Genomic DNA, 17,414 nt, shown 5'->3' with positions numbered 1-17,414 from the left:
AGGAGCAAATCTAGAGGGTTCATGGGTACAGAGTGTTTGGTGAACTGGGATGTTTGCTGTCATCTTACTACTCTCGCATGTTCACTCAGGTTTGCTGATGGTGGAGTGTCTGAAGCGTTATGTCCCCTGAAGCCTTCATGTCTGTGTGACCTTCTGACTCTCCCTTTTTGTTATGCTGTCACAATTAGTCTTGCTATCTGTGGAGCTACACATGCTACTCCCGAGCTCCCAGTGTGACTGCTTCTTCTCTCTGGACCTGTCTGTTCCATCCTGATTCCCTATCTCTAATTGGAGTCTCGTCGCTTGGTGGTGCTCAATGCTGCTGTGGATATGACTTCATGCGGACAGCCCGGAGATCCATTGGACTGCTGTGGATAGAACCACTTGTAAACTATGGCACCATCTTCGACCGGCTGTTGCGGCCGTCGGTTTTGCGCTCAGGTCTTTTTCAGTGAGCAATTTGTGTTGAATCTATAATGAACTCAGAATTTACGCTGATCTTTAAGTTGCTCGAGGCTGCACAATTCCACTTGACTATAAACAGTTTGCAGAAAGGACATTATTTAAAATCCCACCCTCTGGTGTCACCCAAATGAGAATGGGTTTCCTTTTGAGTCTGGTTCCTCTCAAGGGTTCGTCCTCACATTATCTCAGGGAGTTTTTCCTTGCCACTGTTGCCTCAGGCTTGCTCATAAGGGATAAATATTAATTTAATTTTAACCTTTGTCATTTTTATTCTGTATTTTTATATTTTTGTAAAGCTGCTTCGCGACAATGTCCATTGTTAAAAGCGATATACAAATAAAATTGAATTTAATTCAACTAAAGGTACCAGTGACCTCAGGGTACCAGTGTCCACAGAGTTGCAGTGACTTCCAGGTTAACATTGACCTCAGAGTAACAGGAAGTTCTGGGTAACAGTGACCTCAGTGTAACAGGAAGTTCTGGGTAACAGTGACCTCAGTGTAACAGGGAGCTCCGAGTGGCAGGATGCTTAGGGTTCCAATAACCTCTGGGTAACAGAGGTGACCCCAGGGTTACAGGGACTTCAGGATAATAGGGTGCTCAGGCTGACGGTGACCTCAGGGTCACAATAATCTCAAGGTAACTGTGACCCCAGGATAACAGTGAACTCAGGATAAGAGAAATTTAGGCTAACAGTAACATTGACCTCAGATGAATAGATCCCCAGATCTGACAGGGATATTATGTAGTGATTTAGATGGAGCTGAAGGAGTTTGAGTATGGATGACTGATGGAAGGTGAGAGACAAGAGAAAGAGAAAAGACAGAGGAAGAAAAGAGAGATAAAAGGAACCCATGGTGTGGTGCTGTAGCTCTCTCCCTGGTCATGTTTTGCACAATGTAGAATCTTCTCACCACCATCACTGTGAAGCTACACTGCCCCCTAGTGGGTCATGCTGTGATCATCAACAAGTCTTCACTCACTCTGATATCTCACACACCTAAAACACAGACACGTCAGAGAGGTTTCCTACACATCAACGAGAATGCGTAGTGTTGTCTAATAAGCGTCATAAGCGTGAAGATACTAGTGACATGTCCTCACCTGTTATGTGAGGACAAATACCTGCTTGTGAGTGAGACTAAACACTTCCTTGAGTGTTTTCACAGCTAATTTGTTTGCTAAATCGGCGCCAGGGCTCACGTTTCTTGTGACATTATCTTTTGCTTTCCGTTCAATTTTCAAGTGTTCTTTCAACGTGTTCTTTTATTGGTCAGGACCTTGGAGGTGTTTTCTTTGCTGGCCAATTCTTATTGGTTCTCTGCACAAGTCATGCAAACAGAATACTATATTTGCTAATATTTTAAAAATCTGCTTTAAGGGGGAAAAAAAAAAAAGACATCTGTGTTGATCTACATAAGCTCTGCAGGGAGATGTGGTCTTTATTTCTCAGCGTTAACAAAATTACTAGTTTCAAGATCATCATCCAGCACATAGCTTCACACAGTCTAGCAGTTTGATATGAGCCTTTTGAGACGAACCTTTGTTCCATACAGTGGGTGTGTTTCGTGTCACGAGCGAGACGCACACAGATGAGTTAATATTATAAATCATTTCAGCAAAGTTTCAGCAAAATTTCCTCCTCAAGCACAGCTCAAAACATTGAAAAGGCATTGTAAAAGAGACATTTTGCTTTTGTTCCCCCATCATTGTGTGGGAAAGCAAGGTCACACTGGTGCACACATTTCTGATGTACAGAGATTATCCACTTAACAATCCCCTTTCTGACAATCTTTACAACAGGACTGACAATAGAAATGATTTTGTGCTTCATACACACACTGTCTGCACTCAGAGTTTTTTTTTTTTACAGAAGTTAAATTAATATTCAATGAGATTAACTGTCCTGTTTGAGCATGGGGCTGAATGATTCCTGCCCCAATGTGCCTCTATTAGTGCTTGTTGCAAATTCCATTTTTGACCACCTTATTATCATCATTATTATTACTACTACAACACCTCTATGGAGATAAATGGGCCATTGAGCGTACTACAGCATGATTATGTAACATCTAGGAAGGCGGATAATCAAAGGAACACAGGCTTAATTACTTTTAAATTCATCAGTCTTTAGAAGGTTACAGTTGAATGCCTGACTAAAATGAACTCTGCATCACGCGACATTATAGAGGATCACTGGTTATATGTGATTACAGATTTATATTTTGATACAGACTTCAGCAATGCTTTCAGTGTGAACTGATCTCATTTCTCACTGAACATGCTTTACTGCCTCATCTTTGTCAAATCTACATTAAACTAAAAAGTTTACTTCACGGTTTCCTCTGAGGAGTTCTGCAGAATGCTTACACTGCAGCTTTCACCGTGTTCCAGATAGAAATGTGAGATTTGTGACAGCAGGTATCTAATAGAAAAAAAGAGTCTGTGTATGAAAACAGTCCACTAAGGAAAATATTTTGACCACGGAATATTATGCTGATTAAAATAATACAGTAATATATGCTAATACTTGGTAATCTATGCGAGTGTAATGATTAATGTAATTATCATCAGCAGCAGCCAGCAGGTCTAGACATCAGACTCAGCTGGACTTCAGGGTTTTGTTTTTTGTTTTTTTTATGAGCTTGGACCAAACTCGCCATCAGAGTAAGGGAAAGTCAGGAAAAAACAAAGCATCATCGTTCGAACTCCAACACTTCACTTTTCAATGCGATTGTGTGTTATGTGCGTGTGCACTTATATTAGTGGTCAGGACAACACTGCCCCCTAAAGGTGATCACAGAATATTTTATAATATAAATAATTACTCACGCTGCCATTTTACTTGCTTTAACAGGTTTTGTATCCTTGCACACACGCACACTAAACAGACTATGCTGAGTGTGATAGTCACTTGATAGTCAAATATACCGTATAATATTAAATATAGAAAATATTGTCTCATTTCTACAGCCTGAAGCTATTTCAGACCATTATCTCAGCTCATTTTAAATGTGTCAATCATGATATATGTATGTTATCACGTCGAGCGTACATTCACGTCAGCTACCAGACGGTTTTATCAATAATCTCCCTCTGTGACTGGGATACTAAATAAATGCAGCTCTCTACCCTAAGATAATCTTATTTAATAGTGGAGCAACATTAATTTACTGAATTATTTCTAGGGCAAAATTAAAAACCTCAGGCAATATTATATGTATGTGAGATCCCTTACCTATGTGTTTCTTTAAACAGATAAAGGATTTGAATCTCTTCTAAAACAAATAATAAAATCTAACGCCTTTAAATAGGCAGTTGCCAAACCCTTGACCTGACCTCGATATAAAATTATTTGTTAACATGGTATTAGCTTCCACTGTTATACAGATGACACACAGTTACACGTTTCAGCAAAGTCAGATGAGAGACACCGGCTTAATAAGACTGAAGCAGTGAGACAGTGAAAGCTTACCAACTTCCACCTGCTTAATTCTGAAGAGCTTGTACTAGGACCACTTGCAGCCAGAAGTAAGCTTTCTGACTACAGAGTAACTCTGAATGGTCTTTCTGTTTCATTAAGTCACACCAACTTTTGAAGCTCATGTAGATATTATCACTAGGGTGGCCTTCTTTTATCTCAGAAATGTTGCTATAATAAGTGTGAGTGTGTGTGGTTGTCTGTCTATATGTGGCCCTGCGATGGACTGGTGACCTGTCCAGGGTGTACCCCTGCCTTTCACCCAATGTGCACTGGGATAGGCTCTAGCAGACCCTAATTAGGAATAAAAGCGGGTATAGACAATGGATGGATGGATGGATGGATGGATGTTGCTATAATAATAAATATAATGTCACTATATGATGCAGAAATACCAGGTCATGCTTTTGTTACCTCTAGGTTGAATTGGATTATGGATTATAACTTCAACAAGTTAGACTTTATGTTAAAACTAGCAGAAATCTCCTGGTTTCACTGGTTAGTTGACCATAAAGTAGACAGTTAGTATAATACAGTCTGGTTCCACTCGGGGTTTCTTCCTCATATTGCCTCAGGGAGTTTTTCCTCACCACCGTCACCTTTGACTCTCTCGTTAGGGATAAATTTATAAATGTAAAATTTTAGATTTTTCTGGTAAGGCTGCTTTGTGACAATGTCCATTGTTGTCCAACTGAACATTATAATATATTGTATTTTTGGTCTATTATGCAGTATTTTATCTCTTGAGTAAAAAGTATAAAATAGTGTAATGTTTGATGCCTAATCTTCAATTCACATCAAACATTTCACACTTCCTGTAAAGAGATTTTCTTTATTAGAACCACCAACACTGAACTGGTAAGTAGTTCAACATTTCTTACAATACTGTTAAACACCACAAGAGGGCTCTCACACAACACACACACTGTCTGAAGGCAGTCCTTCCAGGAAGAGCCTTCCAACAAAGGTTTGCGATTCTAACTAGCTTTAACACGATATTGAAAAATATAACAAAATCAATAAGTGAGCAAAATCAGTGTAACCTTAACAAAAGCCTCGCTGCAAGTCCAGTCTGTGTTTGTTTGTGTTCATGTTAATGGGAACAGCCTGATTTTCAGGATTCTTACACACAGATTTTGTGTACAAAACACACAGAAAACACCTATCGAATAACAAGAATACTCTTGTTAGCAAAAAGCAGAGCTTGCTACTCTATATTGCCAAAAGTTTTGGGACACCCTTCCAAATCACTCAGTTCAGGTGTTGTTTTTCAGGGGTTGGGCTCGGCCCCTTAGCTCCAGTGAAAGGAACTCTTAATGATTCAGTGTACCAAAACATTTTGGACAATTTGTGACATAGAAATAAAAATGTGTTTGAATTGAACATTAATTCAAATTAGGTGTGATTTAATTTGTGATTTTATCCCAAAGGTGTTCTGTCAGGTTGAGGTCAGGACTCTGTGCAGGACAGTCAACTTCCTCCACACCAAACTCGCTCATCCATGTCTTTATGGACCATGCTTTGTGTACTGGTGTGAACAGGAAGGGGTCATCTCCAAACTGTTCCCACAAAGTTGGGAGAATGAAATTGTCCAAAAAGTCTTGGTATACTGAAGCATTAAGAGTTCCTTTCACTGGAACTAAGGGACCAAGCCCAACCCCTGAATTCAATGATTTGGAGGAGTGTCCCAAAACTTTTGGCAATATAGTGTAGCTCGTTGGCTAGTGTTTGTTTTGGAGTTAGCGATCTGTCTAGGCCTTTCCTGAGATCAAATGGAATCTACTGTACAGTTACATAAAATTATTTTATAGCTTTATTAATGCAGAATTAGTCACACTGGAGGTTTGAGTTTTTATGTCCTTAAAGAACATTTATAAAGGTGCGAAAATCTTTTAATCTCATAATGTAAAATTATAAATCTGTGTCAATCATTTTATATATACAACACATTTTATTAAAGTTGTTGGTACATATTTTCTGGGCCAAACTGAAACTAAAAATTTTTAAGTTGTAAATGACCAAATACATTCACGGCACAGCTGATGTTGATTTAGCCACACCCATAAAAGTCCAGGTTTACAATAGTCAGTGAACAGTGAAGGAAAGGAAGGGCTTACTACAACATCTGTCAAATATGTTGGAGGCTGTATTATGGGGATGGGCGGTGGATGGACATTGTGGTGGTGTACAGTGGCAATATGACAAGTATTTAGTCAACTGTCCAAATACTTAGGAACTTGACTGTATTACAACGTATTCTCATTAATAATTAAGATCTCAAGAAGTTCACAGAGTGAGTTCTCTTACAGCATATTTACACAAAGACCTGATTTTCACAACTAACCTGATTTTCATGAACTTTCTTGAATGCTACATTAAACACTGATTAGTGAAAAACAAAAACTGTTTGTATCCATTTTGATAAATGCTGTTCTACTCTTTACTGTACACCATCAACTGTTGCAACTTGTTACTGGTCTACACTTACATACCCACAGTCTATGGAGCGCAGCTTACCATGCTGTTAAGGTTGGAGTCGAAGCTTCCACAGAGTTGTGTGGTCTGTCCAATCGGCTCCAGAACCTCCTCGTCCCACATGTAGGTTCCTCCAGAGCTGTCTGAAGGGGAAAGCTCCAGGGAGGAGCCATGTGGTAAATCTCTCTCTGCAGACAGTGCTCGAGCACCACAGCGAAGTGAGGCATCGCATGGGAGATTGCCTGCCCAGAACAAACAGCACAACAAAAGGTCAGAACTGACACTTTTCGATTTCTTTTCTATTGCATTAAAACTGAAGATCCGATGAATTTTCTGCCATCAATAACAAAATGGTACGCTGCTTAAAAAAGGACACTGTTAGAAAACGTTGCTGCTTTCGTTTTTGCAGGACTTTATACATTTGAATCACGTTAAGAATTACTATGGTGTTAATCACAGCACATGAAATGAATTAGGATTATTTATGCAGTGTTACAAAAAGTTTTCTTCATATTATAGTATTTCTATGATGAAGAAAAATAGGATATGTATTTATAATGCCCTATAGATCACCTTAGGTGTCCTATAGATGACCTATAGATGATATTGCACATTATGTCTAATGTGAGCTAGCTGTTGGTTTTGGTAATGTGCACAGGACCCTCTCAGGAGAAAGGTGTATCTACGCTTACCTGTGAGGCCGATATCAGCCCAGTCTACTGCCTCTGACACAAAGCTGTGCAGACTAGTCATTGATGACCCTTCCTGACAATGAACGGCAAGCAGGTGATCCTCATTGAAGAGCCCTATTCGGTCATTTTTTCCCTCATTAACAGGCATGAGCAGAATTCCGCTTCCGTTTCCTAAGTCATCAAAGTCATCTATGTATTCTTCGCTCACATCATTACGTTCCAGAGATGATGTGGACGATAAAGACATGTCCTCCAAGATCTCCAGAGACTGAGCTTGGCTGTCATTTGCCTCCTTGATGGAAAAGGGTTCCTCAGGAGTTGTTCCAGCACTGTGTGTGGTGCTGGATGGTTCAGAAATGGGTGTAGATTTATCCCGGGAATCTCCATCCCTCTCTGTAAATTCCATCTTCCCATGAGCTTTAACTGGTACAACTGTGCGGGGTTGCTTGATAAGTGATGACCGCATTAGCTTATAGCTAAGTGTTGATGGCTTGCCATCAGTGCAATTAGGCAGAAGAGATTTCTTCAGCGTTGATGGTGGTACTGAGGAGATGGTACATGTTGGTATTGTAGGCTTTGATACAGGATCTAATACCATGGAGGCCTGAGTGACAGGAGATCTGGCTATCGGAGACTGTGCCAGTGGCCTGGGCAGCTCTTTTGCTAATTCTGTTGCCCGGTTAAATGATAAGGAACGTGTCAGAGGTGGGTTAATGGTGGCTTCAGGTCTCTTTAAATAGGAGAAGCTTTGAGAGCGTACAACATTCTCCACAGAGACGGACTTGAGGCTGTCACTGGAGTGAGAAAGGCTGCTCTGAAGACTTCCCTGGGAAGTGGGGGAAGAGCCCTGGCTAGCAGCGGCTGCATTCACACCAACCCTGTTGCATAGTGGCTGGATGGGTGAGGGCTGTTTGGGGACAGTATTACGTGGGTTTGTTTTTATGGGCTGAGTAATCGTCCTAGGAATGGTACTTGGTACAGTGGGGATGGAACGTTGGGTTTTACCCACTGGGGTAGCTGAGGGCTTCCTAATTTGCCTAACCATAGAGCGTGGCTGCTGCTGAGAACGGACAACAGCTCGAGCCTCTTCTCTAGAATCTGAAACCTTCTCTCCAAAGTCGTCCCTCCCCTTCCTCCCCTTCAAAGGAGCAGAGACACTAATCATGCCGTTCTGCTTTCCTACAGGTACAGGTCCTTTAGCCCATCCAGTTGAAACATTATGGGTTGAGCCATTGGTTAAGGGACCAGCGGCAGGTGTAGCACGAGAGCCAAATTTTGGTAGTCTGGAAACCATAGTAGGCTGCTTGAGGGTGGTGTCCTCCATTGACTACTTCCCCCACCATGGGTGTGAGCACAGGGTCCGAGCTAGGGGTAAAACAAAAGAGAGAGAGAGTTAGATGCATCAGGCAGCAAATACATCTTATAGAATTAAGAATTTCAGAATAAGAATACATCTCCATCTCAAGGGCTCTCTTTCAGTTTACTACTTGAACTCTGTCTCTGAGCAACAGCTTTATTAGGTTTTAATGTAAAGAAGACCATGAGCCTTGGTGAGTTTTTACCTGTAATACTGTTCCATCACCAGCCTTTAATTCATGTGGTCTGTGGGACTCTTTGGTAGTGGTGTTACTCTTTAGTAACCCATGATATGAATCTACCACAAGCCTGATGGTGTGCCTAAGGCTTGTCTAACGTCTGTAGACTGGAATGGTTGTTCTAGTTAAACACATATTGTCATGGAGCTTATCTGGCATATCTGCGCTTACACCTCTCAACAATATTCTATAATATTAACAATACTGTGCGAGTTCAGAGCTCTGGGCTCTATAGCACTACAGTCTCACTCAGGCAGCTGTTTAGGCTATGGTGCTTAGGACAGATTCAGACAACTGAGTATGCCATATAAGTCTTAAGATAGACAGTGTACATATAACTGGTGCCTGTCTTTGGCTGCTATGACATTCAGACACCAGCTGCAGTAGCTTTCAATCTTAGAGCATGGCTAACCACACTGTGTCATGAAAAGTTGGAGATATCTGACCCAAGTAAATAAATAACAAGGAGTGTGTGAAGGGAAACCCAACCCCAGCTTTAGGGCTGTATGTTAGAGAAAGTCTAGCAGATTCACCACCAAACAGTGAGTAGTATGACAAGAGAAAACTATTTAACAGTAATATCAGCATGTAGCCACAGGTTCACTAAATACCTGAATGACAGGAGAGACTCCAAGCAAAAAATGCAGAGGGAGAACCCAGGTGTGATGCATGAGTAATGAGTGCAATTTATTAAGCAACAATACAGCATGTTAGGAGATACCTGGTGAACAATGCGGTAAAAGATGAGCATAACAGCACTAAGACAATTTCAAGTGCAGTCCCAAGCTGCTACTTTGTACATGAGAGCTGCATATCTTGTACATATGGTTCAATAGGTCAAAGGCGAGAAGAAGATATGAAAAGATGTCTGTATACAGAGATATCTGTTGTAAATATTGTGACATATGTACACTATTTTCTGGCTTTGGTGAAAGGTCTCAATAAGTGAAGGTACACTATATTGCCAAAAGTATTCGCTCACCCATCCAAATAATCAGAATCAGGTGTTCCAATCACTTCCATGGCCACAGGTGTATAAAATCAAGCACCTAGGCAGGCAGACTGTTTTTACAAACATTTGTGAAAGAATGGGTCGCTCTCAGGAGCTCAGTGAATTCCAGCGTGGAACTGTGATAGGATGCCACCTGTGCAACAAATCCAGTCGTGAAATTTCCTCGCTCCTAAATATTCCACAGTCAACTGTCAGCTGTATTATAAGAACGTGGAAGTGTTTGGGAACGACAGCAACTCAGCCACGAAGTGGTAGGCCACGTAAACTGACGGAGCGGGGTCAGCGGATGCTGAGGCGCATAGTGCGAAGAGGTCGCCAACTTTCTGCAGAGTCAATCGCTACAGACCTCCAAACTTCATGTGGCCTTCAGATTAGCTCAAGAACAGTGCGCAGAGAGCTTCATGGAATGGGTTTCCATGGCCGAGCAGCTGCATCCAAGCCATACATCACCAAGTGCAATGCAAAGCGTCGGATGCAGTGGTGTAAAGCACGCCGCCACTGGACTCTAGAGCAGTGGACACGCGTTCTCTGGAGTGACGAATCGCGCTTCTCCATCTGGCAATCTGATGGACGAGTCTGGGTTTGGCGGTTGCCAGGAGAACGGTACTTGTCTGACTGCATTGTGCCAAGTGTAAAGTTTGGTGGAGGGGGGATTATGGTGTGGGGTTGTTTTTCAGGAGCTGGGCTTGGCCCCTTAGTTCCAGTGAAAGGAACTCTGAATGCTTCAGCATACCAAGACATTTTGGACAATTCCATGCTCCCAACTTTGTGGGAACAGTTTGGAGCTGGCCCCTTCCTCTTCCAACATGACTGTGCACCAGTGCACAAAGCAAGGTCCATAAAGACATGGATGACAGAGTCTGGTGTGGATGAACTTGACTGGCCTGCACAGAGTCCTGACCTCAACCTGATAGAACACCTTTGGGATGAATTAGAGAGGAGACTGAGAGCCAGGCCTTCTCGTCCAACATCAGTGTGTGACCTCACAAATGCGCTTCTGGAAGAATGGTCAAACATTCCCATAAACACACTCCTAAACCTTGTGGACAGCCTTCCCAGAAGAGTTGAAGCTGTTATAGCTGCAAAGGGCGGACCGACGTCATATTGAACCCTATGGATTAGGAATGGGATGTCACTTAAGTTCATATGCGAGTCAAGGCAGGTGAGCGAATACTTTTGGCAATATAGTGTATCTATGGTGGTTTGCAAAATTTAACAAGACCCTCATTCAGTGCAAAAACTGAACACTCATCCCGTGACTATGGCTTGGAACTGATTACTGCTGGAAGCTACAGATGCACCAATGATAATGGATCATCGTTTGAAGCTCATACAACTAAAGAAGACTGGAGGATAGAGAAAATAAGTAACTACTGTAACAAGATAATTTTATGACTGTCAGTGCATCTATCCATGATTCTTGTTAACACGATATTGCAAGAACTCATAGTCGAATGTTTATAAAATTACCATTATAAGCAGCAGATGAACTGATTAAGATTTTTAGGTAGGACCTAAATCTGTTTGGATCAGTTATAAAAATCAACTGCCTCAATTTTGTATATTTGTTCTTTCTATGATTATTAGAAAATATATTAAAGACAAGAAGCTCACAACCATAATACAATTCTACTAAATTCACAGCCAAAGCCAAGCACAGATACTTCATCCTTTTGCTCTAGCTATCCAGGCTACTGATTTGTCCACATCTGGGGCTGTGTCCAGGTTTATGGCATTGACACAAATGCAAATTAAGCTATTGCAGAATGCCACAGGATTCAGAGCATCAGAGTGTGGACAGATCAGGGGTTCTAGACTGGGGGTCATGACATTTCACAATATTAGCTGTTAACATATTAGTAATTAATGTAGATTGAGAGAGAGAGAGCTATATAAACACCAAACAAAGTCAGAGTAATAAAATATATGAAATTCACTTTCCAATTATCTCTACTTGAATCAACATAAAATTTAAACACTGTCTAAGGGCTTGGAGGGGGCAGCAGAGCAGAATGACCTGGTGGGTAACGGTGGGCAAGGAGACTGGATCTGTTTACATTCTTCTACTTTAGTCATAGCTGCAGTTAAAAGCCGAAGGACAGTTTATAAAAAAAATACTGCCATGTGAGCTGTGTTGCAGTGGGTCAATGGAGATATAAATGGAATCTTCAGCTACTACCCATAATCCTCTTCTCAGTGTGTCAGAGTGTGTCGCTCTCTGTGTGTGTGTGTGAAATGAATGACCGATAAACAATACTATATTACTCTATTTTCTAAGATCTAAATTATATATGAATCAGACAAGATCAATAATTAGATGGATTAAATAAAAATAAAAAATAAAAATAAATAATATTAAAAATAAAAAAAATAATAAAAAATAATAAATAATAATAAATAAATAAAAAATAATAAAAATAAAAACGTTACTCCCCTTTAAGAGAAAAAACTTCACAAAGTTTCACTCAAATCCTCTTCAAAATCTTGTGTACTAAATCCTTCACCTACACATTTCTCAAAAGAGATAATAGCAGAAGCTATAACCATCCAAGCAATGTTCTCTTCTCTCTGTTACAGTCAGGGAAGTGCTTCTGCTCCTTGAGAATAAACACATAGTGAATGAGGAGAAACTTTTTCTTGCAGGACATTTAAATTAAACCAGGAGAACTCCTCATGCTTGGACTTTTCTGGGCTTGTCTCATAACACCCACTACCTTAACCTGGACTTTTGCACAGCTCAGTTTACAAAATTCCACTAATAAATGTTTCTATTTTACTTTTAATTTTTATGATAAGGACAGTTGACTGTATGTCATATGGTGTATGATTGTGTGTGACTAATTAAATTTGAAATTATTGGACCTCTATTAAAATAATCTATTCCTCCCTGACCTCTAAAATACTTGACCTTTACTCCCATCTGCTATAAGCCAATATCACACCTTTATCACCACGGTCCTTAAAAAGGTTGTAGCACAGAAGTTATGTTCATAACTACATAGGAACAACATTCATGTAATATGGCCTCTAATCAGGACTGTTCCTCTTTGCTGGTGTTGCTTGATCTTAGTGCAGCTACATACCACTGATCATACTATTCTACTTGATAGGCTAGAACATGTTGACAGAGTTAAGGGAACAGCCCTCTCCTGGCTCAGGTCTTATTTGACTGATCGTTATCAGTTTGTAGATGGAGATGGTGATTTCTCTAAGCATAATAAAGGTAAAGTTCGGTGTTCCACAAGGTTCTGTTTTAGGCCCACTGCTTTTCTTCTTACATATGCTACCTCTTAGTACAAATATTCATAAACATGGTATTAGCTTCCACTGTTATACTGATGACACACAGTTACATGTTTCAGCAAAGATAGATGAGAGACACCGGCTTAATAAGATCGAAGAATGTGTGAAGGACATCAGACAGTAGATGCTTACCAACTTCCACCTGCTTAATTCTGGCAACACAGAGGAGCTTGTATTAGGACCACATGCAGCCAGAAGTAAGCTTTCTGACTACAGAGTAACTCTGAATGGTTTTTCTGTTTCATTAGGTGGAGAAGTAAAAGACCTGGGTGTGATTATTGACTTCAGTCTCTCTTTTGAAGCTCATGTAGATAATATCACTAGCGTAGCCTTCTTGCATTTCAAAAATGTTGCTAAGATAAGAATTATGCTGACACTACATGATGCAGAGAAACTAGTTCATGCTTTTGTTACCTCTAGGTTGGATTACTGTAATACCTTACTGTCTGGATGTTTCAGTAGGAGCATAAACAAGCTCTAGCAGCAGCTAGAGTCCTTAGTAGAACCAGATGATATGAACACATCACTCCTATCTTATCCACACTGCATTGGTTCCCATCATATTGATTATAAAATACTATTACTGACCTATAAAGCACTGAACGGTCTCGCGCCACAGTAGCTGAGCGATCTTTTGTTTTTTATGATCCGCCACGTCTACTTCAAATAAAAGATACAGGCTCTTCATTAGTACCTAGAATAAGACTAGAGCAGGGGCAGAGCTTTCTCTTACAAAGTCCTGCAATTGTGGAACAGCCATTAGTGCTCGGGACTCAGACACAGGCTGACAATAACTTTGTTTAGTCAAGCTTTTCATAAAAAAAATTTTGTTTGGATAAAGGAGTAGATCTGGAGGGTTCATGGTGATGAGAGTATTTTGGGGAACTGGGATGTTTGGATGCTGTTGCCTCCCCAATCTGACAAGGTCACTCAGGTTTGTTGATGGTGGAGTGGCTGGAACTTTACGTCTCAGGAAGCCCTCATGTCTGTCATCTTCTGGCTCTCTCTTTTAGTTATGCTGTTATAGCTAGTCTTGTTAGATTCCCTGCACATTGCACTTGTCCTTAACCGCTACATGATCACAAGCTCACCTAATATTCTGTCTCTGTCTCTCTCTGATCCTGACATCCTTCCGCTCTCCAGAGCTGCTTGATGCATCCTTAAGCTCTACTTCTGCTAGGAGCCTAGTTCACCTGAAAATCACCACTGCTGCTGAAGATGGCCCTGTATAGACAGCCTACAGCTCATCATGGGTTTACTGTGGATGCTTCTACACTGACACACTAAAGATGTCTGAAGATGTATTTCCATGAAGAGCCAAGAAGAGTTTACATTAAAATCTTAATACAGTAGAAAGTTAAAACTCTAATGATTTTCCATGAAGTTCTTTTCACCACAATTAGCCCTGTTTGACTTTACAATAGAAATATAGAAAAAGAAATTATTTATCATCACACAGTCTGGTTCCTCTCAAGGTTTCTTCAGGGAGTTTTTCCTTGACCGTCACCTCTGGCTTGGTCCTTAGGGATAAATTAAAATTCTATATCTATACTGTAAAGCTTCTTTGTGATCATGTCCAAAGCTCTATACAAATAAAACTGAATTGATGGTGCAGAAAGATAGATGTGGGGATCAGGTGTATTTCAGCATGGATCTCTTCAAGTGGAAATGCTGTAGTGTGTGAGCCTCAGTGTGAGGGATGTGTAGCATGTACAGTACGTCTCGAAAACACCTGATCGCAAGTGATTCAAGTGGTGCAGTGTGAGTCGTAGTGCAAGGGTGATATTCTGAAAGTGGTGCAGAGTTCACTCTGTGTATCAGGACAAAGCTACGACAGCCTTTACCAAACCATCACTGCTGCTTCGCACGAATCCCCATTACAAAGATCAAAGCGTGACTCATTTCAGAGCTCTTGTATCTGACAAAAAGGGATTTACACAGCTTTACAGAAAGAAGGAAACCACATCACCTTTGTTAAGCTGTATTTCAATAGCCGGGGAAACCATCAAGCAAAAATATGACTTTAATACTATTTAATGTACATCACTCATCTCTATGGCAACACATTAGGACATCTCAAACCACATATCATGAGCGCCTCAGGGAACTGACTGAGACCTACTTTAACATCCGTGCACAGATGCGAGAATATTGACAGGAGTGAGCAGGAGTGAGCAGGAATAGATCCTTATTAGCGTAAATTATTTTACAGAGTATTTTAACTATAACACAACAAAGTCTAATTGTGTAACCATTAAAATATCAAGAACGGGGTCACGTAACCGTCCGCGAGAAATAACATCAACCGGGTCAGATTCTCAGTGAAATATTTATGTGTTCATGAAGAGGTGCACAATTTCTGAGTTCACTCTAACGAATGGTGAAACCTTTTCTGAAATCCAACCTAATAAATGTAGTATTACAGAAAAGGACGCCTACATTTCCAGAGAAAAATAACGAAGTACTAACCTTCTCTGTCCTAAAACGGGTGTGCAGAGTGTGTCTTGAGGACAGATGAGTTTACTGCACGGTTGTATAGAGAACAGCGACACACCTGTGCCCTGTCTATGCTCATTTGACTAAGGTGTGCTCTTTCCTGGGTGTGCTCTGCTGTTTGTCACTGGAGTAAAACCACAGACACACCTTTATAACCAAACAACTCACAACAGACCAGTCTCACACAAACACACACATACACAGACACAGAGTGAAAGCAGCAGGAGTTTCTGGTGGAGAGAGAAAGCTGACAGGAGAAAGATGTTCTATGTGACTGTGATGATGATGATAATGATGATGATGATAGTCCTGTGATTAACAGACACTAATGACAGGATTAAGACACTAATGCAATACAAATCTCTGCAAACGTAATGGAATTGAAGCCGATTCTTTAATGACTCTAACGCTGCTAACACTTAAACACTGCTGATCTCTATACCCGTAACTGCCATGACTTGACTCCAGATCCACCCATAATTTAGCGTACACTGGCATTATGGCATTAATTATGCTAACGATCACAGCACTACATTCCCATTTCCTTTTCAAGTCTAATTTTACAGTAGGTCTGTGAGCTGAAGCTGAAACTGCAGGAGATTTCATTGACCATTAGTAAATTCTGCTTAAAAACTGTTACGCTTGCTCGGATCATCTTAATGTGGCTCGACACAACCTCAAAACCATCTGCTTGGTCTAGAAAGTCTTAATTCTTTTCTCCGGTGGTTAGATTTGACAAGGAGACGCACTGTCCCATCAGAACGGTCCAAGCCTGTGCCTTTGGGGAAAGTTGATTATTTAATGGAGCGTTTGTATCTGAGCACTTGCTTTGACTTTCAGAGGAGGAGGATTATGGGTAAGAGTGGCGTGCAGGGTGTGGCGTACTGATGGACTGATGGACTAACAGCATGGCATGTTTCTCTGCAGTGCTCTGATTGGTTGAGGAGGAGAGTTAGGATTGTGAGATGATGTGCAATATGCCTCCTGATGACAGTATCACCTTTCACTGCTTTGGAGAGGGGTGTAGACTGCTGGTAGAAAGGAAAAGAAGGGGGTGTGGCCATACATACATACATACATACATACATACATGATCTGTCATGATTTATCTTGCTTTCATTTTTAACACAGCAAAACAAAACCCTGCTATTTAAAGATATGTTATTAAAGCTATTTACATATACGCATATACATACATACATACATTATATATATATATAATGTGTGTGTGTGTGTGTGTGTGTGTGTGTGTGTAATGCCATGTTCATGTATCTCTTTAAATAGCAGGGTTTTGCTGTGTTAAAAAAGAAGGCAAGATTTAGGCCACCTTTACCGTGAAACTGCAAGCAATATATTAAAGACCTTTCAATTAAAAACAATAAAAATCAGTTTTGGGGAAAAAAAGTTAAAAATATACACTAAACTAGTTGTATAAGTGTGTGCAAAAATGGGAATGTGCCAGTGTACAGAATTCACATTTAAGCTGTAAACAAACAGCTGATTTTTTAGAATCCTAAATCAGCTGAATAATATACACCAATCAGGCACAACATTATGACCCCTGACAGGTAAAGTGAATAACACTGATTATCTCCTCATCATGGCACCTGTTAGTGGGTGGGATATATTAGACAGCAAGTGAACATTTTGTCCTCAAAGTTGATGTGTTAGAAGTAGGAAAAATGGACAAGTGTAAGGATTTGAGCGAGTTTGACAAAGGGCCAGATTGTGATGGCTAGACGACTGGATCAGAGCATCTCCAAAACTGCAGCTCTTTTGGGGTGTTCCCGGTCTGCAGTGGTCAGTATCTATCAAAAGTATCCTTTAAGTCCTGTAAGTATCCTGTAAGTCCTGTGGGCCTCACCTTGCAACTTCCAGGAGTTAAATGATCTGCT

The 17,414-nt window shown here is 40.6% G+C and overlaps 1 protein-coding gene across 4 annotated transcripts in view; it reads right to left on the bottom strand.

Moving 5' to 3' along the window:
* The window catches only part of ccser2b (coiled-coil serine-rich protein 2b), a 61,791-nt gene that overhangs the window by 41,028 nt on the left and 3,349 nt on the right, over nt 1-17,414 (bottom strand). For 3 of the 4 annotated variants that reach the window (XM_058406089.1, XM_058406090.1, XM_058406087.1), the window contains exons 2-3: nt 7,114-8,478; nt 6,464-6,663 (exon numbers count right to left, since the gene is read on the bottom strand). In XM_058406089.1, the coding sequence (XP_058262072.1) occupies nt 6,464-6,663; nt 7,114-8,437 (1,524 nt within the window). In that variant the 5' untranslated portion in view covers nt 8,438-8,478. Of the gene's footprint in view, nt 1-6,463; nt 6,664-7,113; nt 8,479-15,492; nt 15,627-17,414 lie in introns of those variants that run through there. The other variant, XM_058406088.1, reaches the window with a different exon arrangement.

This window comes from Hemibagrus wyckioides, linkage group LG13 (assembly GCF_019097595.1).
Source record: "Hemibagrus wyckioides isolate EC202008001 linkage group LG13, SWU_Hwy_1.0, whole genome shotgun sequence".
Lineage (NCBI taxonomy): Eukaryota > Metazoa > Chordata > Actinopteri > Siluriformes > Bagridae > Hemibagrus > Hemibagrus wyckioides.
The sequence above is the reverse complement of the archived record's forward strand: the minus strand, read 5'-3'. Positions and strand labels throughout refer to the sequence as shown.